This window comes from Eurosta solidaginis, chromosome 4 (assembly GCF_040869045.1).
Source record: "Eurosta solidaginis isolate ZX-2024a chromosome 4, ASM4086904v1, whole genome shotgun sequence".
NCBI classification, from domain to species: Eukaryota; Metazoa; Arthropoda; class Insecta; order Diptera; family Tephritidae; genus Eurosta; species Eurosta solidaginis.
Window position 1 is genome coordinate 88248915 of NC_090322.1, and position 25682 is coordinate 88274596.

The window sequence follows — 25682 nt, forward strand, 5'->3', positions numbered from 1 at the left end:
GATTTATAATGAACAAATACCAAATCAAGGACCTTTCCGAACATATTAGGAATTATATTTGTCTGTTTAGGACAAAGTTCAATTATTTCTGCTAAAAAGTCGTTGTGGGACAATTTGGAGGACATAGGTACAATATCCTGGTTAAATATGGTCCATGGTATACGCGGGAGATTAAAGTCACCCAGGACTATCATGCCCCATCATCCAACAACGGAAATTAGAGCCATTCGGTCGTAAATCATAAGGACAGTTTGCTTGAATGTAACCTCTTTGTGATCAGTTGAAACAAAAATATTACTCATAGCAGCATTACTTACTCGCCTCCCTTAAACTCTGGCAATTGTATATTTGTCCTTGTATCTATTTACTAAACTTTTAAGCTCTTGGAGATTACGAGCTCCCATTAAAAGATGAGTATTAGATACTTGTCGGTTAATTCCATAGAATAAAAATCTATTACCTCCTATTGCCCTGCTTCGCCAGAGATTTCATTGAAACTATGTAAAAATGTAAGGTCTCTTGTCGTCTATCCCAGCGTCTTTCTCCTAATTTACGATAAATGTCATATTGTGTAGTAGTGATAGCAAACTCTGCAATAAGCGCTTTATTCAGCGCATCATAACTTAATGCCGTAGTTGTTCACAAAAAGAGGTACTAGGGCATGGAAAATTATCAGTATTTGAGCATAATACTCAAGTATGTACTCGTAGTTACTGCTATCGGAACATTTTTAGTCGCAAGTCGAATACTACGCCTAAGGCGAATTCGAAGTAGGAGAAGACTCATTTCTGCATAGTATGCAAATAAAAGCACAGAAGAACCATTGAAATAAACCCCAAATATAACGTTTGCTGTACCTATATAATTTTAGCCCTTTTTGCACTGTTCACTGCACTTTCCACTCACCTTGCACTCAAATGTTCCAACAAACCCGAGAAATAAATCAATCCTTAGCGAAAAGAAAATTGTGTAAATAAAGAAATTGGTTTGTTTAAAATACGTTGCGATTGCGCGCCAAGACGACTGTATCGGTCAAAGGTTTACAATTTGTGATTTATTGGTATATATAAATGTATATGTGTGGTGTGTGGATGTGTTAGTGTTAGTGGGTAGCAGGGTTGCACCTGCCAGTGTGCCGGTGTGGTGGGGAACGCGCGCTTAACCATCCCTGCCCCCTAGGCGAGTTAGCAGCCTCGCAGTCTCTGCAGCTGCTGCAGCGTTTCCACCACGTTACTAAGCCCGGTTGGGCGACGAGTGCGTTGCCGTGCTGGATGCCGATGAGGTGCTGGTGCTGGAGGGCGATACCGGGACCCAGTATGTGTCCATTGCCTTAGACGCTGGTCTTGCTGCCAATGTGGACGCCGTGCCTGCGCAGTGTGGTGTGTGGTCGGCCGTTGTCGCACGATGTTGCGAGTGCTTCGTGTAGGTGGTACCACGGGGACGTTGCGCCTCGCCGGGCGATGTAATAATGTATGATGTCGCATAGTTGGCACAGGCCGATGGAGGTGCAAGCTTCCGTGGCATGCCATAGTGCCAAGCAAATTAAGGCAATAGACATGCGCTTGTGCCACTTGCTGCTGTTGCGTTGGTTGGCCCTAAATATTGCGCATAGGCGTAGCGCGTGTGGATAGCAACACAGTGGGCAACGCACGCCATGTGCCGCCACTGGATCGCTAACCGGAGCCCTTGGTGTTGTCCGGCGAGACGTTGCGCTCGGTGGGGCTGCTGCCCTGGTAGCATCAGTGCGGGGTTGTGCGGTTGGCGGTGCTTTTGGCCGTGGCACGGTTACATCCGAACGGATAGCTGGTGTCGGGGCGATTTGGTCGGTTTCCATATCCATGTTCATCTATTTGGAGAAAGAATAGACTTTAGCGTCTCATAAATGTAATTGGTTGCTTGATTTAAGCATGTAACTATGTATTGGTATGGATATATATAGTGTATAAGTATGGATATGTATAGTTTGTTTTTTCCTATGATATCTTTAAAGCGGTATTCGATTTGTATGCATCATTGGACGGACATATTGATCTTTACTCGGTTTCGGTTTATTATTTTAGTTATTTGAGCGATCGATGCGTTAATATCATCGGTTGGTAAAAAGCAAAGCTTTACGAGCGGTGGAGTTAGTAAACCCTTTTGCGTACGAAGGTCAACTACTAGGATGTGACCGTCGGAGCCGAAATGTACCTTTTCAATGCGACCTAGCCGCCATTCAGTTGGAGGGACACACTCGTCATGAACTAGGACACATTCTCCAATTTTGGGGGGCTTCTTGTGTGTTTTTCCATCGATATCGCCAATTAATGCCTTGGGGTGCGTATTTTTAATGATTTCCGGCGAGACTTGCTTAGCGAATTGGATTAACTCCTTTTTGGTGGCTCTTTTTGCACTGATAAAGGCTTTTCCATTGTCGCTCATGATTTTTGATGGAAATCCTCGCCGTCCGACAAAGCGTGCAAATGCCGCGAGAAAAGCTGAAGTGGTAAGATCAGAACATATCTCTAAGTGCACCGATTTTGTCGTAAGACATACAAATACGGCCACGCAACCCTTAATTATGGTTGAGGATCTTAGCATCGAGCCCTTTAGCTGGAAAGGTCCGGCAACAACGCCCATGATAGTTAAGGCCAGAGTGAAATTGCAGCGCTTAGGTGGTAAAGCTGCCATGATCTGCGTGCGCATTTTCTGTTTATGCAATGTGCATACTTTACACATGAAAATGCACTTTTTTATTAACGGCTTTAGTCGGGGTATATAAAATTCCTGTCCGATCATTTGTTGCATTAGCCGATGTTCGGCGTGTAACATTAATATGTGCAGGTAATTAATAAAAATTGTGGCAAATGCGGATTTTTGCGGAATTAATATAGGACGCCGTTCATTGTAGCTCATATTGGAGTTCGCTAGTCTACTATTGGCACGGAGCAGACCATTCGAGTCTAAAAAGGGGGTAAGAACTAACAGTGGCCTCTCTTTGTCAATCGGCTTTGATGCCGTCAACATTGCCTTTTCACTGTGGTAATATCGATTTTGTGTGAATTCGATTAAGGGTATCTTTGCCCGCTGCACATCTTGATGCGTTAGAGCATAACTTGAGGTATTTGGAATTCCTCTTACTTTATTCTTTAAGCGATTTACAAATTGAAACATATATGCTATTACCCTTAACGCTCGGGGGAACGACGAAAATCGCTCAAGGATGTCGTTTTCCTCCAGAGTCGCATGTAAGCCTTCGATTCTTCGACTTTCGGGGGCCATGATATTACGTGCAGGGGACTTTGTAGAGTTGGCAAATATCCGTGTACCTGTGATTTTGTCACAGCTACTGAAATATCACAATACAATTCAGCGACAGCTTAGAAGCAATAACTATGACAGATTGCCTGTGACAGCATTTATTTCCCGTTACCAATAAACTCAATCATAGACTAAAATAAAGCTATGATCACAGGAACAAATCGCTTCTATGCTATGAATCAATACAATGAGCGTATTATTTAAGCTGCGACTGAATAACAGTACATGCCCCAGAAAATGATACAGCGGCGGCTGTAGAAACACCTTCACTGACAGAATACATCCACTGTTAAATCGATGGTCGCAGTAATAGTAATGTTATGTATCTATCTATAAATCTTATAAAATAAAGTCGCTAAATGCCATGTATGCACATAACTTCACACAGAATGCTCCGATTTTAAAACGGTTTTTTGCATTTGAAAGCTTAGCTACGTGAGATGGTGCAGTTAATATAATTTGAAGATATATATTATAGGGTCGTGGCAAATTGCCAAAATGTAGTAAAAAATCATAAAATTTTTGTTTACACAGCTATAACTCATTAACGGATGGATGGATTTAAAAAATTCTACTTTTCAGTAAAACTTTGAAATATTTACCTTCGATCTGCATCAAAAAAGAATACTCGATTCCTTTCTTATATCAGCCAAATTGTTTAAACAAAAGTAACATTTTTATCAAAAAATGCGTATGTGTGTTTGTTCGCTGTGAACTGTCCGCGCTAATTGCTTTTGAGTGAGGCTTGATGCGACACATACATACGTACATATATGTAGCATTCGCTGCGTTATTTAACTTCGGGCGTAGGTTTAGAGGTATGTATGGATGTACATCACTACATAGATAAAACAAAGTCGCTTTTTCTGTCCCTATGTCCCTTTGAATGCTTAAACCTTTAAAAATACGCAACAGATTTTGATGCGCTTTTTTTTAATAGATAAAGAGTGATTGAAGATGAAGTAACGGATGAACATATTTGGCTGAAAATTGGTGGAGGGGTAGCTTAGAACCAGGAGACAGACAATTTTTATCCCGTTCTGGCTAGGGTCTTGAAATCAAAACGTGGGCCTGGGTAATCCTGGGATATGTTTGTACAATATGGGTATCGAATGGAAGCTGTTTATGAGTACTTTGATACGGGGTATTTTTCGTACCCGCGGGTAACTAGGGTCTCGAGATATAAGCGAAAATGTGGACGCTGGTACCCCTAGAATGTGTTTATAGAATATGGATAACGAATGAAAGCTGTTGATGAGTGCTTTAGTACAGGGTAGTTTTCATACTTATTGGTGACTAGGGTCTCGAGATTGAGGCCAAACGTAGACCCTGATTCCCCTAGAAAGTGTTTGTACAAGAAGGATAACAAATGAAAGCTGTTGATAAGTGCTTTAGTACAGGGTAATTTTCATATCTGTTTGTGACTACGGTCTTGAGATATAGGCCAAAACGTTGACCAGGGTAAGACTAGGATGTGTTTTTACATTATGGGTATCAAATTGAAGCTGTTAATGAGTGATTTAGTGCAGGGTAGTTTTCATACCTATAGGTGACTAGGGTCTCGAGATATAGGCCAAAACGTGGACACGGATACCCCTAGAATGTGTGTGTAATATGGATATCAAATGAAAACTGTTGCTCAGAGCTTTAAAGTAATTTTCATTGTGATATTCGATTTAGACGCATCAACCTGGCAAAACTGATAAATATGCATGCGAAGCCGAAAAAAAGCATGAAGTGATAATACCCACATACCTATTTACATACGTCCTATTCGACTTGTCTGAAATTTGGTATATAAATTTGCCTATATTAGTATTTACGATCCTTTTTTCGGGGAAGTAGACCAGAGACGGGCTGGGAATGCGATTAGGACTAGGATTGGGACTGAGACTCGGAGTGGGACTGGAACTCGGAATGGGACTGGAACAAAATACATACCACCCTCTGGGACTGGCAATAAGAGATGAAGAAGAATGGGAAACACTTGAGAGAAGAGAAAAGAGGGAAGGATAAGGAGACTGAGAAAGAGATATAGTGAGACGAAAATAGAGATAGATGGAGCGAAAAAGACGGAGAGGAGTGAATAAAATGATTAAGAAGAAGTGAGGAGGGGAGGGCAGAATTAGAGAGAAAAAGCTTATTAAAATTTATGCAGGTAGACCAAATTTAGGGCAGAACAACGTCTGACGGGTCTGCTAGTGTATATATAAACTACTCGTGATTGCGTTAGTAGAGGCTGTTCCATAGAGTTTTTCTGCGACATCTGCTACTTATTCGCAACACAATCCGTAGGGAAAAATCATGATACAAAAAAGAAGGTGGTTCCACTCAAAATTTTTTGACGTATTTGGGGATTTTTGAAGATTCATAATGTTTGTTATTTTACCAGAAGCGTTGCCGTTAGCATACCGTTACTGTTTAAGGCGAAATTGTGGTTTTTCTAGATGGAAATTTCCTTTAGGATGAAAACGCAATGGTCATCTGAGACAATAATAATATGCTTTAGCACGATTTATGTGCATATATATCGATTGAGAATACAGTAAAACATGCAATTTTATTGAAAAATAGTGGATAATGACTCATACATTGGTTAATGACTCATATCTATATGGCAGCTTGACCCCTAGACAAAAAAAATACACGAAAAATCCTGTTCTTCTAGCATGGCCCTGTTATCATGCCCTACAGTGGATATTTCTCAAGGCATGTTGAGAAAAAGTGTTCCTCCAAAGTCTGCTGCACATCTATGTCAATGCTAAGCGGGGCTGCCCCAAGGTGACCCCTGGTACAATGGGCAAAAACACTCTCATACCTAGTGGCTAGCTGCATAGCTACAGGGTAATGTTCTCCCTAAAAAATGGTTTAACAATTCCCTCCTAAAGCGCAGCACTTGAATTATACAATAAAAAAAAAATAAAAAATGTTTACTTGTAGCCAATTTGTCAAGAAATTGCGGTGTCGGTTTATAAGGACCTCCTTTGAGCAAGCAATTGACAAACGTGTATGTTTTGTCAAAATTTTCTGAGCAAACGTACGGAAACTTAAGAAGGCTATATTCCCTTGCTTTGCATACTTCGATCTATGTTTCTTCTACCAAAACAATTTTCGGGAGCTCGAAAAACTTATTAAAAACCTTTTCTAGGCTGATATTTCGTATTAAATTATTTCGAAGGCATGGGGCTAATTTTTTTCTTTTTTATTTAAAATAACGAAAGCAATTTAGTCGTATTCGTCCATCAAAATTAGAAAAATGCGTAACATTTTTCAATCTGGTAGCTAGTTTTTAGTGAAATTGTCATTGTCCCCGCAAAAGTCAAGTGGTTAACGTCACACGAAATGGAACTACCTCCATTTTTTTTATTATGTAGAAAAATTTAAATTCATTTTCCTTTGTTGTTTTTGTTTTGTTTCAGTCACAGTCACTAGAAAAAACCGCTGTGACTTGTAGTTCTGCCACACTGAAAGAAATGGTGTTAGTATTATCAACAAATCGGTTCTGTTGTTCTTGACTTAACGGAGATTCGGTGAAATTGATCGAATTACGGTTAATTCGACCGAGTTCTTTGTCAAACGAAGAAATTAGTTTAGTCATTTCAACAGAAGAGAAATTGTCGCTCTTAAGTTAACAAAATTCTGTAAAATTGACAGATTCCTGGTCAATCTAACTGATTTTTCTGTTAACACAACTAATCTCACTGGTCATTTCAACAGCGATCAGCAGTCAATACAGGAGCAAATTTCAAAGAAAATTTTACGCTCACTGCGCTCTCTACTTTGTACTTTTGGCGATGGTGCTACTTGTTTTAAAAAAAAAATACCAAAATAAGAAAACCACCAAATCGAAAAAACACACAAAATGGGAAAACAACAAAAAACTAGTTTTTCAGTTATCAATACAAAACAAAAAAATCCTTTTTTGAATTTACTGTGCAAAAATTATGAGATACCGGGACACCTATCTATCGGGTACAATTTTCAAACTTCTCGTCCAAGCGAAATGCAAAATTGCGCCCTCTTGCGAACGCGAACGAATTTAATAAAATAATAAAAAACATCCTTTTTTAATATTGCTGTTTCCGACAACATAAAAGTTTGAGTTGTTTTGGAATCGTTTCAACTTAAGGTGTTACGAAAATTAAACCTGCCGAATTACATGTAAAGTTACTACAGTCGTGAATTACCCTCTAGCGATTTGATTCTTCACTTTTCTATAACTTTCAAGTTCTCTATTTAAAATGTTATGTCAAACATTTGTACAAGTTTTGTTCGAAACAATCAAGTGTGGCACCTACAAGCGAGAGAAGAAATTGAGAATGGGCTGAGCTGCAACTGAAAGAATTGAGAATCAGTTTTGTGATTACTATTTTCATTTCTATTGGCAAAGCGATGTTCAAAACTATAAATTAAATAAATTATAAAATATAAAATTTGGTGAAAGTGCGTTTAATAAAACAAAATAATAAAGTGTATAATGTTTAATATGTGCCAGCATATTTGATGTAAGCCCAATTGACGTTCAGTTAGTAAGTGCCACCGTGGTGTGGTGTGATGGTAGCGTGCTCCACCTGCCACACCGTATGCCCTGGGTTCGCACCCCGGGCAAAGCAACATCAAAATTTTAGAAAAAAAGTTTTTCAATTAGAAGGAAATTTTTCTAAGCGGGGTCGCCCCTCGGCAGTTTTGTCAAGCGCCCGAGTGTATTTCTGCCATGAAAAGCTCTCAGTGAAAACTCATCTGCCTCGCAGATGCCGTTCGGAGTCGGCATAAAACATGTAGGTCCCATCCGGCCAATTTGTGGGGAAAATCAAGAGGAGCACGACGCAAATTGGATGAGAAGCTGGGCCTTGATCTCTTCGGAGGTTATCGCGCCTTACATTTATTTATTTATATGGCAACATAGGTAGTTTCATACAAAGCTGTCGCAACAACTTTTTTTTTTTCATTTGACTACTAAAACGATCAATTACGAATCAACGATTTGTGCGCAGTTGATTCAACATCTTGTTGCGATGGATAAAAATTAACAGAAATTTTGGTTGATTTTAACAGTCTTTCTTTCAGCGCATTGTGTTGCGTTCGTACGTAAATAGCTGCGCAGTATGCTTTTTCGAAAGCATCACAGAAGCCGTGGAGTTCCTCATGATGATCGGGTGAGATGTTCACCTAGCGAGGTATTTGTATCTCGAACATAGTATGCAAGGTATTTGCAAATTGGGACCATTTTATTAACCGAAGTGGTTTGACTACTTCATCCCAATCTGTTCCATCTAGCCATAATTCTTGTATAAGGATTTTCGCTTGTATCATAATCGGCGCAAGCCATCCTGCGGGGTCGAAAAGTTTTGCCACAGATGACAGAATTTGACTTTTCGTGTTTGCTGATATTGCAGATATTGACTCAAGCGTGTATGAGAATTGATCTGATATCGCATTCTATTGTATGCCCAGGGTTTTGGTGGTGCTCCATTTTTCAAATTTCGAAAAGTTTGTATCTAATAGATGCTCTTTATTTATATTTGCCAGTATTTCTGGATGGTTTGCAGTTATCTTTTTTAACGGGAATCCTGCTGAATCAAGGGCTTTGATGACTTGATGCAGTGATTCGCACGCTAGGGGAAGGCTATGGCTTCCAGACAGGATGTCGTCTACAAATGTTTGAGAGCTAAGCACCGGGCGGCTAGAGGTATTTGCGCTTGGTATCTTTTGCTAGTTCATGCAATGATCGTATGGCTAGTCGGGGGGCGCAGTTTACGCCAAATCTCGTTGTTTTCAGTTTGTAGTCTCGTATCGGTCTACTAGTTGAATTACGAAATATTATACGTTGGTAATCTTGGTCGTCTGTATGTATGTACAAGGATTTGCCTGTAAATTTTGTTCGACGTCAACATTGAGTACGTATTTATACATACGCCACTGTAAAATAAGTAGCATTAAATCGGGCTGCAAAGTGGGCCCTGTATATAGAACATCATTTAGCGAATTGCCTGAGTTCGGTCTTTTAGATGCATTAAATACCACTCCTACTTTTGTTGTAAGTTTTTCAGGTTTAATAACTGCATGGTGTGGGAGATAAAATGATTGATATTTACCGTTTGAAGTTTTTTCATAGGAATTTACTGCTTCCATATGATCTAACTGTAGGTATTCCTCAAGGACGTTATCAGATTAGGTTTTTAGATCGCCTTAAGTAAGTTTCTTTCCATACTTAAGAATAAAAGTGCTGAGGTTCGTGATTGACCCAAGTCGAGTGTATCTGGTGTTTAAATGGTAGTCGAAAAACGTACCTCCCGTTGCCTGATCTTGTAGTTGCGAATTCATAGAAAGCTTCACAATACTTATCTTCAGGTGTAGTAACGGGTATGGGAGGGAGTTCTTCCACTTCCCAAAATTTTTCAATTGTGAGTTAAGATGGTCATTCGAAATATCTTCCACTTGCCTTGTGAATGTGGAGATTTTCTCTTTGACTTGGCCGCTTAAAATCCGACCGAAAATGGAATTTGGGCTAATAGGTTATTGGAAATTTTCCCAACACCTTCTAGCATTATTTGGGGGATTAAGTCGCTTCCCAATAATATGTCGATTTGATCTGGTGTATGGCAATTAGGGTCGGCTAGTTTCAGATGCGAAATCTTTTGCCAATGCTTGCTACTTATATTATAGCTTGGAAGCATATTAGTAAGACGCGGCATAACTAAAGCTTGTGCTTTTATTCTTTGGTCTGCATTATAAGAAACCAGGATAATGAATCAGATTTTAGTTGAGTTTTGTACTGCTTTTCCGCCCATACGTGAAATCTCAAAGTTGGCTGGTCTTGTTGGCAGATTCAACCTGCTTTGAACCTTAGATGTTATGAAGGACCGCTGTTACCCTTGATCTATTAAGGTTCTTAATTTAAACAATTATCCTCGGTGTTCTATAGAGACCATTTCTGTAAGTAATAAGGTTTTGCTTTCATTATCGGAATGAAGCGTTGGAATGTTGGCCGATTTTGAACTATAAAAGGTGTGTATAAAAGGTGTGTTTTGAAGTTTAAGTATGAATTGCCTTTATTCAAATATTGTCAGCTTATTTATACTAAATTATTCTAAACATATTCTTACATACATATTTACTTTAAACTTTACATACTTATTTATTCTAAACATATTCTTACATACATATTTACTTTAAACCTTACATACTTACATATCTACATTCAAATCGACACAAATATTCCCTAATATTTTTGTGGTTATCTTAGTTAAAAATAATACCTAAATTGTTGTATGTGTCTGTTGTTGCCGCGGTTGCACTTGATAAAGTGTTTGGCAATTTGGAGCACTGTTTAGCACTGTCGATTTCTTGTTGCTGTTGTGTGATTTGCTGCTTTTGTTGTTTTTTTTTTCTTGCAATGTATTTGTCAAACCGACTTCATTAATTTCTTCCCAATTATCTAGCACCTCATCACCATTGGACATTTCTGGCTGGCTAAGGTTGTAGACTTGTGTTTAGCACCAACTTCCTTTGCTGTGGCTCCTTTCAACAACATGTGAACATTAGGAAAAGCCACAGAATCGCATCCTGTAATATTAATCAAAAATAAATTTATAAAAAAAAAACCGAAGTATTTCCTTCAGCAATAAATAGAATTCATGCTTTTTGAGCCTATGCATGAGAACTAACGTATACGTATATAAAATTCAAAAGAAAGAAACTGATCGAATAGAAAAAAATTTAATTTAAAAAAGTCATATCTACACGGAAAAAACGCTAATGTGTTTTTTACATTTTAAAATGTGAAAAAAACATTATTTTTTCATTTATCAAATAATTTGTATTTTACATTTTTGAAATGTGTTTTTGATATGAGAAAAAAATTGTAGATATTACATTATAATAATGTGTTTTCCACATGGGAAATAATGTCAAATTTGCATTATATTTCAAAATACGAAATGTGTACTTCGAAAAAATGCTGTAAATTTAACATTATTTAAATGTGGAGAATAAAATCAAAGCACGAGAATTAGTATCGTTTAGTTCGGTAAACAAACAGAACCGTAAGCAATGTTTATATGTACTTTGTCGCCGTGACGTAAGGGCAGAAAAATCATGCAAATATTCAGACGCATGGAGTTTTCATATTTGCCTTTTCATTCCGCTGAATGTAATCGCTGTTGAGGCAAACGAGCAAACGCTCGAATTGACTGTATTCACGCATGCAATAAGTTGGTTGATTTTAAATCAATGCCGATTATGTTCGTTTAAGCAAGTTGGATCATTGAACACGATCATGTTGCCGAATGTAATCGAACGTTGTTGTGTTCAATTTTTGCTGTTCTCTGATATGTATGTAGATGGTCGTTAGGCAAATTTACAAGGAAATTTCTTTATGAAATTATAGTAAAAGTTAACATGTACATTTGTATATTTAATAAATTGCAGAATTATTATGAAACAGAATATGATTAAAATATAAGTGTTCACTTCGTACATACATATGCTTGCATATTAAAAATATAATACCACCAACAAAGTAAATACGTAGCAGAATTATAAAGAAATTTATTAACATAGACATAAAAACATTAAATATTTGAATTGTAACGACCTAAAAAATCAAATGATCCTGTGGCGAGGGGGGTTAGGGTTAAACCCCCAAATCTCCCCCGCCCCCTCCGTCGCTACGCCCCAGCGTCTGTGGGAAATGCAGTATCAACAAATTTGCTTAAGTGCAAATTTAATTTAGTCGCGCGGTGCACACACGTCTGTATTAAATCGTGGGAATTGCGCTATCAGCAACAATTACAAAATGCGCCGCTTTGTGTTGATTAAAGTTTAGACTCATTTTTTGACAGGGTGGTACATTAAGTGGTTTACACGTTCTGACATTGTAATTGTTGGCTGTTTACACTACACATGGTTGTTGTTCGATAAGAAGCTTTTTTCTTATTATATTAAAATATTTAAGGGCGAGTGCAAAGAACGTATTACCAAATTTAAAAGAAGTTGTATATCCAAAAATGGTAGAAATAAAAATGAGCGAGAGAGTGTATTATTCAGATCTTTTTATACAAAACGTAGAGAGCTTAATTAACAGCTAACTTACTTAATACAGAGGTGTAATGAAATTCAGTAGAAGTTGAGCAACTATACTAATGCTATGTTCACACTAATCTATATTAGTTATTACAAAATTCAAGTAAAGATAATCAAGAAATTTAACATTGTATGTACATATGTATCTGTAAGGATAAAAATGATTGTAAATATATCTCAAGTATCTGACTGAAAATTCTGGCCGCCTTGAAAGATCCCTTTCAAGATAGTAATAGTGCAAGTTTGTGTATGGGCCGACGGATGAGACCTTTTTAAGTTTTTACGTTGACGACTCGTACACGTTGATCCTTTCCTGGAATTGCTTCAGTTACTCGTTCCATTACCCAACGTTGAGGAGGGACATTTTCTTCATGTACTAAGACAAGTGCGCCTTTAACGAAATTATCGCTTGCGGTGGTCCACTTATTGCGCCTCTGTAGTAAATAGTCGGTTGACCATTGCTGCCAAAATCGCTGTTTAATGGCATTGATTCCAACATAATGGTCTAGTTGGCTGATATCTTTGCTTGTTGTTTGACGCTCTGGAAGAGACTCAAGTGAGCTACCAATCAAGAAGTGAGCAGGCGTGAGTGCTTTCATGTCGATAGGATCGGAAGAGAGCGGCGATATGGGTCGCGAATTCAATATGGCTTCTATTTCAATCATGGCTGTTGTCAACTCCTCAAAGGTTAGACTTGCATTCCTGACAGTGCGAATTAAATGGCCCTTAGCAGACTTTACCGCGGCGTCCCACAAGCCGCCAAAATGAAGTGCCCGCGGTGGTATAAACGAAAGTTGATGAACTCATTGGAACAAAATTGAGTTATGAAGTCCTTATTCTTTGGATTGAAAAGAAAAGACTTTAGTTCTGCCAACTGGTTACAAGCACCAACGAAATTAGTGGCATTTTGGCAAAAAATGTCAGAAGGTAGACCTCTTCTACCTATAAGGCGTTTCAACGATGCAATAAATGCTTCAGTGGTCAAGTCCGAGACGACCTCTATATGTACAACCTTTGATGATAGATACACTAAAATCGCAACATAAGTTTTGTAGGGTATCTTGCCACGAATTCGCAAATAGGTATTAATTGGTCCACAAAAATCAACGGCGCATCGAGAGAATGGCGAGCAGGGTTGAGACGTTCGACCGGAAGGTTGCCCATCACCTGTTGCAACAGGCGGGCTTTGTAGCGAACGCAATGACTGCATGACCTTACGATACGGCGTGTGAGATTTTTTGCTTTGACAATCCAAAATCGCAGTCGAATAAGTGCCACTAAAGCCTTTGCATCGGCATGGTAATTTGTAATATGCAAATGACGAACGTACCCTTCAACAAACTCGCTAGTGCTAGGTAAGAGTATTGGATGTTTTTCATCATACTTGACTCCTGCAAGTTCAAGGCGACCTCCCACCCGTAATAAATCAAAGCCGTCAGTAGGCTCCAAAATGGGTTTAGAAATTTTAGTGAGCTTTGGAGATGTAACTTCTTTTGTATTCGGTGGATATCCTCTTCAAAATAATGTTGCTGCAAATTCCACACAATGCATAAAAACGGCGTGGCGGGCCCTGATACCATAATGAATTAGCGAGCTCTGAGCAAGTTGAGCCGCTCGAAACAATGTCAGCCGGGTTGCTACTTGGAACATGCCTCCAGTGGCACGCCGCTGTGAGATCTTGAATTTCTGATATTCTATTACCACCAAATGCCGATAATGTAGACGAATGTTGCTTTAACAGCCAAAGTTCTTGCAGAATAATTTTTGCTACGATAACGAGAGGGGATAACAAACCAAGAGGGTCAAAAAGCGACGATGCTAACGATAAGATTTTTCGTTTCGTACATTTGTTATCCACAGTCGAGTTCGCGTTGAACGAAAACATAAATAAATCAGTGCCTTAATCCCATTGTATGCCTAGGGCGCTTGTAACGAACGATTCCTCTAGGTTGAAATCCTTGACGGTTTTCTCCTCTCTGAAGCTTTGATGATTGGAATGCCATTTCGCTAGTTCCATACAACCGCCTTTTAGAATTGCTGTAACCTCCTTCTTAATTTGAGCTAGTTGCTTCTTGGTTTCCGCCCCACCCAGGAAATCATCGACATAAAACCAGGATTTTGCGCAAAACCGAACTCCGATTCGTATTGATCAGCTAGGTACTGAAGACTCCGTACTGCAAGGAAAGGTGCAGCTGCTGTACCATACGTCACAGTATTTAACTTAAAGGTTTTAACTGGTTCATCCTCAGAATTTCTCCGAAGAATATATTGAAAACAATGATCACGTGGATCTACAAGAACTTGGCGGTACATTTTGACAATGTCAGCTGTGATAGCGTGGCGAAAAAGGCGAAACTAAACGAGTAACATATATAACTCGGTTCGAATAGTTGGCCCTACCAACAATAAGTCATTTAGAGATTTTTGAGATGTTGTTTGACACGATGCGTCAAAAACAACTCTTTAATTTTGTTGACGTGCTTGTGGGTTTTAGTACACATTGATGAGGAATGTAGTAATGCGGTTCATCAAGCTTCGGTGACTTGACTTGAGCATATATGTCCTAACTCTTCGTATTCCAAAAATTGACGCATATTGGAATTTAATTTGCAAATATCTAGATAAACGGCGCTCCATTACATACAGTCTCCTCAATGCAGTATCACATGAGCAGCCGAGAGAAGAAGGGTTATCCTTAAATACAATAACTCTACCATCGGTGTCTCGAGAAACTGTTTCCAAAAAAATTTTTTCACAGACCGTCTGCTCATCTGTCACTCTTTTTGATGTATCATCTGTCTCAAGTTACGGTCAACTCTTTCTTCATATGTGAGTAAGTATGTTGGCGTAGATGATTTGCGTGGAACTGAAGGTTCGTATCGGCCATAGGCGACCCACCCTAACAGAGTCTTTTGTAGGGACGGCAAATTTTCTCCGAGCTGAATTTGGCCAACTGACAAGATTTTAAAGAAACTTTCTGTTCATAGCAATAGATAAATGCGTTTTGACTTGAAAAATTCTTCATCGGCCAGTTGGGTATTTGAGGGCAAATTCCACATAGAAATGTCAATTTGAGATTCTGGCTGATACGAGATATGGGAAGTAGCGTAAAAGGAAAGTTGTAATTGTAACTGATTGAAGCAAGATTTGACTGAAGTAGATATTTTATGCTTTATGTTTGCCCGTGACTCACCTATGCTACTAATTTGTATGGAGTGTTTTTCTCTTGGCAAGCGCAACTTCTGTGCAAATTCCTCAGTAATGAGATTAATTTGTGAACAAGAATCGAGTAATGCCCTGCCTAATTGATAACCACCAGCTGAATCTCTCACGAGTACAAGTGCTGTTGCGAGATCGTTTGTTCCGCCGACGGTTGCCCACATTGAGTGTGAACTGTAGCGGCGGTGCTGGCACTGACTTCATTTGATGCGACGAACGGTGATGACGATGACAACGAAGAGGGTGGTGCAGCGACAAGTGATTGATGGCGATGTAAGAGTGTATGGTGAGCCTGAGCGCACAGCTTGCACTTGAATGTGGAAGTGCAGTTTGTTACCTTATGATTTTTCGATAGGCAGTTTATGCATAGAGCGACACGCTTAGCAAATGCAAAACGTTCAGCGACATCCATTTGTTTAAACCGGGGACATTGGTTTAGAGTGTGCTCAGCCTTACAGCAGAGAGAGCATACTCGCTTTGAGCAAGAAATTGAAAAGCTATGTTTTTGCATTTTGATTTTGCTGCTACCTTTTTTATTATCGGTTTTACGATTTTCGCAGCAAAGAGAATGAGATGTGTCAATTGACTCTACAAACTGACAGCGCCTTTCTAACACCTTTGTGCAGCTTTCCCAGGAGGGTAGTTTTTGGAAATCCAAAGACTCCTTCCATTTGCTTTGAGACTCTTCATGTATCTTTTCCATAGCTAAGAAGATGTGCATTGCATTGCATATATCTGTATGATTTCCCAAAGACAATAGTGAACTATAGAGCGCAGAGACATTGTCGAGAAGACTTCGTAGTTCACTGGCATTTGGCTTTGACATTGAACTGAGTTGAAATAATGAAGTGATATTTTCCATGAAAATTAAAGTATTGTTGTCATATCGAACCCTTAGTCTTTCAAGAGCCTTTGGATAATTTTCATTAGTTACTTGGAAAGCGTTGATAGTCTCTAGAGCTGCCTCTTTGAGGCACTTGCGCAAGTGGTTGAATTTCTCGACATTTGACAAACTAATCTCGCGATCTTTAATTTGCTTGAATGAAGTGATGAAATTTTTGTAATTAGACTATTTTCCGTCGAAAGTCGGTAATTCTAAGACAGGTAATTTTTTTGCATGTGGCACAGGATATGAAAAGGTTGTATCTTATAAAGTGATATTGTGCACATCTTCCCCTAACTGCGATTGAATTTCGAGTTTAATTGACACATACAAATCTTCAATTTCACCCCGAGTATTATCTTCTGGCTCTAGTTTTTCAATGTTCGATTGAATAGCTAGGATTTGTTTAAAATACGACTCTAATATTCCTAGGCGGCATTTCAACTCCGCTGTTGAGAGAGTCTTCCCTTCTCCTCTGCCATTTGCATCAATAATGGTTTTTATACGAGAAATATTTCTCTTGGTTTTTGTGCGTAGATTTGTATTCTTCCATACTTGTGGCCCTAATGCCGTAGTGCCGCGAGTAATGAAATCAGGGATCAGGAATATAAGCGACAGAGATAAATGAATGATACATTATCAATGTGATGCAGGTGGCAGATCTTAACCCCTTGAATGCAATGCAGTGACCTTCCATCGACTTCTGCAAATCTGCAAAATTTATTATTTTTTGCACTGCTCCACGTTTGTGCGCCAATGTTCGATAAGAAGCTTTTTTCTTATTATATTAAAATATTTAAGGGCGAGTGCAAAGAACGTATTACCAAATTTATAAAAAGTTATGTATCCAAAAATAGTGGAAAGAAAAATGAGCGAGAGTGTTTATTATTCAGATCTTTTTATACAAAATGTAGAGAGCTTCATTAACAGCTAACTTAGTTAATACAGAGGTGTAATGAAATTCACTAGAAGTTGAGCAACTATACTAATGCTATGTTCACACTAATCTATAGTATTACAAAATTCAAATAAAGATAATCAAGAGATTTAACATTCTATGTACATATGTATCTGTAAGGATAAAAATGAAAGTAAATATATCTCAACTTAAGTATCTGACTGAACAGTTGTTCTTGGCAATTTTCGGCATTTCCCGTTTCGGGATTTCCAGACATAGCAGTTGCAGCTAGTCCTGTAGTTCTTTTATCGTTAAAGCTAATTTGGTTGTTATTATAATTGTTATTATGGAGCAACGAATTATGTCTCCTTTGGCAATGTGAGCAGCTGTATTTGCTTGGACAATTCTGTAGCGAATGACTACTTGATAAGCAGTTTGTACAGAGTTTTTTGGTTCTAACTAGATTATTTCTCTCATTTACTGACAAGTTTCTAATTTTCTCTCAAGATCTTATTGCATGACCTCCATTGCACAGTGCGAATATCTTCGTTGTTGTGAAGTGGGCGACTGGTTTCTATTGAAACTCTTATTGTTTGAATTATAGTTATTGGTTTGTTGCTTCATTATCTACTCGTTCTGCGATTTCGAACTGGGCGGTGAGGAAATCTTTCATTTGTTGCCACGTTGGACATTTTTTTGGGATGAGAGAGATTTCTTCCATAAAATTAATGATTTTTCTGGTATTGTGGCAGCATAAATATTTACCAGAATGGGGTCCTACTTTTCAGTGGGAATATTTTGGGTTGCTAGAACCGATGAACAGTTTGTAACTGTTGCTTGTAATTTAAGAAATTCCTCACTTGTTTCTTTTTGAATTTTTGGCAAGTTCATTAGTGTAGTTATTTGTTTATCAACCAACCCTCGTTCATTTTCATATCTACTTTTCAACGCTTCCCAAGCCAGATTAAAATTGTCGTCATTAAGTGCGAACTGTTTTACTATAGCCGCTGCTTGACGTTTTGTTTTATTTCTTAAATGATATAGTTTTTCGGCTTGTTATAACTTTGGGTGGTTTATATACACGGCTGTAAACATGTCCCGGAAGGACGGCCATTGCTCATAACCCCCATGAAATACTTCGGTATCACATGCTGGCACTTTAAGATATATGCCTGAACTTGCTTCGTTAGCTTGTGTTTGGGGTAGCTCCACTCGTTGAGGTGGAGTAGGTGCAGTAACAGGCTTTAGAAGTTTAAGTTGTTTCTTCGTATCGGTCTAAGCAGTTTTCGCATTTTGAATACGCCGAGTCTTTAAAATTTTCAGGTAAATATGAATCGTTGGTTTCGATAATTGCGTCATACGCAGATTGGAGTCGTGTCCAAAATCTGTCAAAGGATTTTTCTTTTGCCTCGATAGCCGATGCCGTGTTTTCCTCTATAGGTATTGAGGAGAATCTATGCAGTATCATCACAGTGTCATAAACTGTCCCTTTCTGCAATGAATTTTGCATCTGAAAAGTCTTTGCCTTTTTTGGCTTTTGCACCCAGTTTTGTGCGTGTAGCGTCTGCCGGGGTACCTTTGGGTTTTTCTTCATCACCCATTTTTGATGGAATTAAAAGAGGGGTTTTAGGGTCAGTTGACATTTATTGTCGAAATAAATTTAAAGATATATTAATAGGTTTCCTCTTTTTTTTTTTTTTGAGTTTTCTTCGTTTAAGAGGAAGTTGTTTATTATTCGCGTTTTCGTTTATTGTATTTTCTATAAATTTATATAGGTTTATATTTATTTATGTATATATAGTAATTGTTTTATTTTGCTCACGAGTCTGTTTTCTAAATGGTTTTTAATAAATAATGCGCTAATAATGCACTACGCTTTAGTTCATTTAATTCGAAATAATATTCCCTTAGATTTTTTTTATGCTTTTATGACCCAAATGTTGGTTGGGTTACCTAGCAAACAAATCAGGTTTTGACTACTGATATATTGTAAGTGAGATTGTTCACAAAGACAATAATTGTTGGGGTGGTTGAACGCAAGTTTGTGTGTTTGTCTATTTGTATACTGCAAACAATAGAAGAATAGAATACGTTTTGTTTTTGTTCGCTTTTCTTATTGCTTCAAGAGCAAGGAACTTTATTTCCTTATTTTCGTGGACTGCAGTTTTGTCGCTGGCCAAACGTTTATTTGTTAGTGCGAATCGTTTAAGCATGTTTTTATAATCAGCCCTATTCTGCATTTCGACTTGGATTGGAATTTTTTCCATTTGTCAATTTTGGTATTCTGTGTTCCAATCTCTTTCGATCCAACTTCGAATCGTTCGATTTTGTGTATTCTGCATTTCGATCGTAGTTCCGTTTTTCTAAGTTGCAAATTTCTTGGCGGAAAAATATTTTCTTTTTATTTTTTTAATAATTTATAACAGAATTTTAAAAAAATGTAAGTAAAACTTGTTAAGAAACGTAAAAAGCTTGATGATGATTGTTTATTACATGTTTCCAGGTCAAAAACAACATGTCGATGTCGAAGTCCGTGGACGTATTTTCCCCGCAAAAGTATCTAACACATACTTGAAAGCATCCTTATTAAGTCGAAAGTTTTTTTGAAGCTAAATAAGAAAATAAGTCATTAAACTTTACCACTTTTAAGATAAATTTCTTACAATTCGTCACTCATCTCAAATGGATCACACAAATCTCGCAATATTTGCCTTTCCATTCTCGCCTGGCCATTTTCGTATGAGTTGCTTTCCAACTCCACAAATAATGCCGCGGATATTGATTCCAGTATAACAAAACAGCTATAATTTGTGTCTGTTCGTTGGGTCCAGTTATATGCCAAAGCAAGCTGCCGGAATAGAGGAAGGTGAAGCGAAAACGTAAAAAATCCTTGCGGAAAGAATAAATAAATCTTCATAAAGTATTTTAGGCCAGTGTAATGAAATTAGCATCCATAAAATTCAGAAAATGTCAACTATATTCGCGCAGGAATCCGTTGTAACATAACTTGGTGGCCACGGAAGGGAATTGGCCAGAAGAACGACAAAAACACATATACAATTATGAAAGCACTTCACTCAAAAAAATATAACACTGCGGCAATACATTCTATAGCTTTTTTTGCACAAAATGGCGTGGATAATAAAATATTGTTACGAATATTAGCAAAACTAAGGAGTGCTGCCATCTCCAGGCCGATGCTAAGCAGTGACGTGAATTCACATCAATAATTCAATCATTATGTATCTACATAAACGAATCAATAATTGCGTCTACACATATGTACACATTCCGACGAGCAACATTTACATACAAGGCAGCGAGAGATGAGATGTCACACACAGATGAATTTACTTATACGCTTATGTGTGTGCGGGAGACTGTAAACTACAAACTCACATATGTACATCTGAGAAGCGCTAAAAAGTAGACAATTGTAAACAAGTAGAAACTATATGAGAACTATACACACACGAATATAGTTGGTAAGTTCTGGAAATGGAAGAGCCTAGAAGTATGCAGCGTAAACTATAAAAGCGGGGCAGGCGAGTAAGAAGAATTCAGTTTGATTCGAGTTGTCAAGCAGTTTGATTAAGACGATATCTAGCGAGCAATAGCAGTATTATTTTGAATAGTAGAGTTTCATTGAGGTACCAATCAGTGTGGTTATTAAGCAAGCTATTCGTTTCACAGTTTGTTATTGTGAAGTACTTTAATAAAGGCCATTTTGCATTATTACAAATTGGAGTTATTTATTCAACAGTTTAGTGATTCGAACTTAGCAGAGGATTGCAAATAAGAGGATTTGCAGCAAATTCGTTACAATATAAACGTTTTCCAGTGTTTTTTTTTCAAATTTTCTTTAATTTATTTTGTTCCAATGTTCACACATTCCGTACAAACAGCTGATTTCGAAAAATCCTTTTGCTCTTCCTCTTCTCGTTACGATTCCGTCGTAATGCAGAATACCCAACTTCGTTTAAAGCGGAGCGTAGAACGGGAACGTAATCGAAATGCAGAATAGGGGGTGAATATGATTTATTTGGGAGGCCAGAAAATGCGTTAGCGATAATTTTTTTTTTTTCTTTCTATCTTTAGGCCTACTGCTTATTAATTTTCACAATCGTGTCTTGGCTTGACTTATATGTTAGGAACGCAAGCAGAGGGGGTATTGCCGGGTAAATTTGCAAGTTAATACTTGAATGTTTGTTTTTGTTTTTATTTTATAGAGATTAAGTTGAGCTTAGCAACAAGGAAAATAAGCAGTAAATCTGTTTTTTGTTTTTTTGTCCTTTATTATGGATCTGTATATGTATGATTTTAATATGGGCTCAGTATGTTAATATATAAGGTTGATGAAAGTATGTATATTATGTTATGTTTGGGTGCAAAAGACCGGACGAAAAATGTATATTTATGTATGTAATATAGAAATATGTGATATGTATGTATATGATATAATACAAATCCTACTTTTTGCCGCAATTAAATTTTTATCCTTATATATGGGGTATTCCATCCCATTTCGACCAATTTGGAACCCGACCCCTTTAGAATTGGCTGAAAGTTTTTCTTCTTTTTCTAGCTTACGAAAGACGTTTTTCAGAATTTTTTAAAATTTTTTCATCCAACTCAAAAAAAGTTATGAATTTTTAAAAAACCACCGTTTTTGTTTTCAAAATGCTATAACTTTTTCAAAAATTTACCGTTTGGGATCTTTTTTTTTTTAAATTTGCTTTTAAAAATAATTTTCGGAAAAAATACAAAAAAATGTTTAAAGTTTTTTTTTGTAATTTTTCAGTTTTTCGAATTTCGCCATTTTTTTTTCTCATAAAAAACTTCAATCCATTCTGCAATCATCCCCACTAATCCCGGAGTGGGCCGATTTTTTTTTTTTTATTTAATTGACAAAAAAACTTAAAAAATTGTTTTGTATTTGGTCCGATAAGTACATTTAAAAACAAATTAAAAAAAAAAAGATCCCAAACGGTCAATTTTTGAAAAAGTTATAGCATTTTGAAAAAAAACACCGTTTTTTTTTAATTCATAACTTATTTTGAGTTGGACACCGTTTTTGTTTTCAAAATGCTATAACTTTTTCAAAAATTGACCGCTTGGGATCTTTTTTTTTAAGTTTTGTTTTTAAATGTACTTTTCGGAAAAAATACAAAAAAATTTTTAGTTTTTTTTTTCAATTAAATAAAAAAAAATCGGCCCACTCCGGGATTAGTGGGGATGATTGCAGAATTGATTGAAGTTTTTTATGAGAAAAAAAATGGCGAAATTCGAAAAATCTCGAAAAACTTAAAATTTTTTTTTATTTTTTCCGAAAAGTACATTTAAAAACAAATTTAAAAAAAAAAGATCCCAAACGGTAAATTTTTGAAAAAGTTATAACATTTTGAAAACAAAAACGGTGTTTTTTTTAAATTCATAACTTTTTTTGAGTTGGATGAAAAAATTTGAAAAAATTTTGAAAAACGTCTTTCGTAAGATTGGAAAAGAAGAAAAACTTACAGCCAATTCTAAAGGGGTCGGGTTCAAAATTGGTTGAAATGGGATGGAATACCCCACATATATATTTTTTTTGTTAAGCAATCCTGCTTCGCGCTCTCTTTTTAAATGCGAAGGGGTATTGCGGGATAATATTGGCAAGTGTATACTTCAATTATAGCGGTCTTTTAGATTTGCTATTGTGCTAGCACAAAAAAAAATAAGCGTTAGCCTGTAGGGAATAATATTTTATTTTTAAAGTATTTTTTTTCACTAAAGCAATTCTATAATTGTTCAGATACAATTTACCGCAATCTATCATGGGGTTAGAGTGGGTACCTGTGTTGTTGGTATTAGTTTTCAAGTATGTTTTATTGTGAGTTTTATTAATTTTGTTGTTGGTTTTTTTTTTGTGTACATACTTTTTATTTATTTATTTATTTTTTTCTTTTTTTTCAGCCTAATGCATACTCAGTTTCGCCTGTATTTATGTATATACATATGTATGTTTTAATATATTGTTAAGGTTTTCGCGCTAGTTCTGTTTTGTTTTATTTTATGTGATTTTGCACCGATCTTTTGATTTATTAATTTCTTATGTTCAATGTATGTATTTTATGTATTTTTTTTGCTAGTGCACTTGTAACTATTTTTCACTAGGGCTTTTGAATAATATTTCGTTTTTTGTGCAATTTTTTGTTATATATTATTATTTATTTTTTTCTGTGGACTGTATGTCTCTTTTATGTTTTGCTCTTGAATTTATTTCTTCCACTGTCCATGCCTTGCAAAAATCGCGTGTACTCCATGCATGCATGGACCAATCCTGGAAAAATCGTTGGATCATGTGGTCCACTGGAGTACATACCATTATACTCCACTGTAATGCAGCAATGGACCAACTCATGTTTCTACACGAACATGTTGTAAGCCGATCATTGCTCGTTTTTAACGATTGTAATCACAATGTTTATTGAACTGTGGGTACTCCATGCATTACTCTGATGTAATGCAGAACTGGAGTATATGGTCCTCCTACGACATCGCAATGTTAATTGGACCATATTTTTGTATGGATTGTGGTTAATTTTGGAGCACTCGCTTGGTCCATAGCGAGCACTCCATACATGCATGCATGGAGTACTCGCGATTTATGCAGGGGTGGTCCATTTGTGTCATACTGTAGTACTCCATGGATTAGTCTGATGTAATGCTGATGGTCCACTTCTAGGACGTCGCCATGTTAATTGGACCATATTTTTTGTATGAATTGTGGTTAATTTTGGAGCACTCGCTTCCCTGCAAAAATCGCATGTATGGAGTACTCGCTATGGACCAAGCGAGTGCTCCAAAATTAACCACAATTCATACAAAAAATATGGTCCAATTAGCATTGCGATGTCCTAGGACTGGACCATATACTCCAGCTCCGCATTACATCAGAGTAATCCATGGAGTACCCACAGTCCAATAAACATCGTGTAGTGATTACAATTGTTTAAAACGTGCAACGATCGGCTTACAATATGTTCGTGCAGAAACATGAGTTGGTCCATTGCTGCATTACAGTGGAGTATAATGGTAAGTACTCCAGTATGACACAAGTGGACCACATGATGCAACGGTTTTTGCAGGGTAGCTGCCTTTGTTTTCGGCTCGAAGGACCATATATAATTTTAGCCCTTTTTTGCACTGTTCACTGCACTTTCCACTCACCTTGCACTCAAACGTTCCAAAAAACCTGAGAAATAAATAAATCTTAAGCGAAAAGAAAATTGTGGAAATAAAGAAATTTGTTTATTTAAAATACGTCGCGATTGCGCGCCAAGACCACTGTATCGGGCAAAGGTATACAATTTGTGATTTATTGGTATGTATAAATGTATATGTGTGGTGTGACAACTTATGAGTGTGGGTGTGTTAGTGTTAGTGTGTGGTATGTTAAGTGGGTGGCAGGGTTGCACCTGCCAGTGTGCCGGTGTGGTGGGTCACGAGCGCTTAGCTAGTGCCTAATAATTCCCCAAGGGTTTTAACATCCCAAAAAAATTTTTTTGAGCCAGCTATTACAACTTAACTATATATCTGTCTATCTTATAATGTTCGAAAAAACACTTCTAGTTGGAAATGAGGTTGGAAAAATAGAACCTAAATTTACTATAAAGTTTTAATAGACAAAATGATTAAATTTATTTGCAGACCCTGGGCTTTCATCAGAAAATACCAAAATGGTCCGTCGAAAGTGTGCACTCGAAGAATTTGGTAGCTATTCTTCATTTGTTAGTTGCACTAGCCCGGTATTTTAGAGCGCCAATTCGTTTACCGGAAAATGTTTTCGTTAATGTTGTTATTGCTCAAAAAAGCGGCGGGCTTTTAAATGCACAGTAAGTATGTTTATGTATGTATGTACAGCAGTTGTAAGTAAATGTAAATTTTGTATCTAGAAAATTTCAAGAGCAAATTACTTCAGAGTACGATGACGTGGGAATGCGCTGTGACAAAGATGCTTTCGACACACTTTTTGACTGCGCTCCAGAAAAATTATCTGTGGTCAAAAATTCTCTTATAACATTTGTCAACAAATATTTAACAAAGTTGAACTTTGAAATATTCGATCTGAGTTCAGACTTTCGAGATGGCGTTTATTTATGTTTATTAATGGGACTCCTTGGCGGTTTTTTTGTTCCATTGTACGAGTTTCACCTCACTCCCCAAGACGTAGATCAGATGGTCGCAAATGTAGCATTTTCATTTGACTTGATGCAGGACGCTGGTTTACCAAAACCAAAAGCTCGCCCAGAAGGTAAA

At 37.2% G+C, this 25682-nt stretch overlaps 1 protein-coding gene across 2 annotated transcripts in view; it reads left to right on the forward strand.

Annotated features, from left to right (window-relative positions):
- parvin (beta-parvin) overlaps nt 1-25682 on the forward strand; it is a 331571-nt gene that overhangs the window by 187754 nt on the left and 118135 nt on the right. For both annotated transcript variants that reach the window (XM_067782234.1, XM_067782235.1), the window contains exons 4-5: nt 25074-25258; nt 25319-25677. In XM_067782234.1, coding sequence (XP_067638335.1) covers nt 25074-25258; nt 25319-25677 — 544 coding nt within the window. The remainder of the gene's footprint in view (nt 1-25073; nt 25259-25318; nt 25678-25682) is intronic.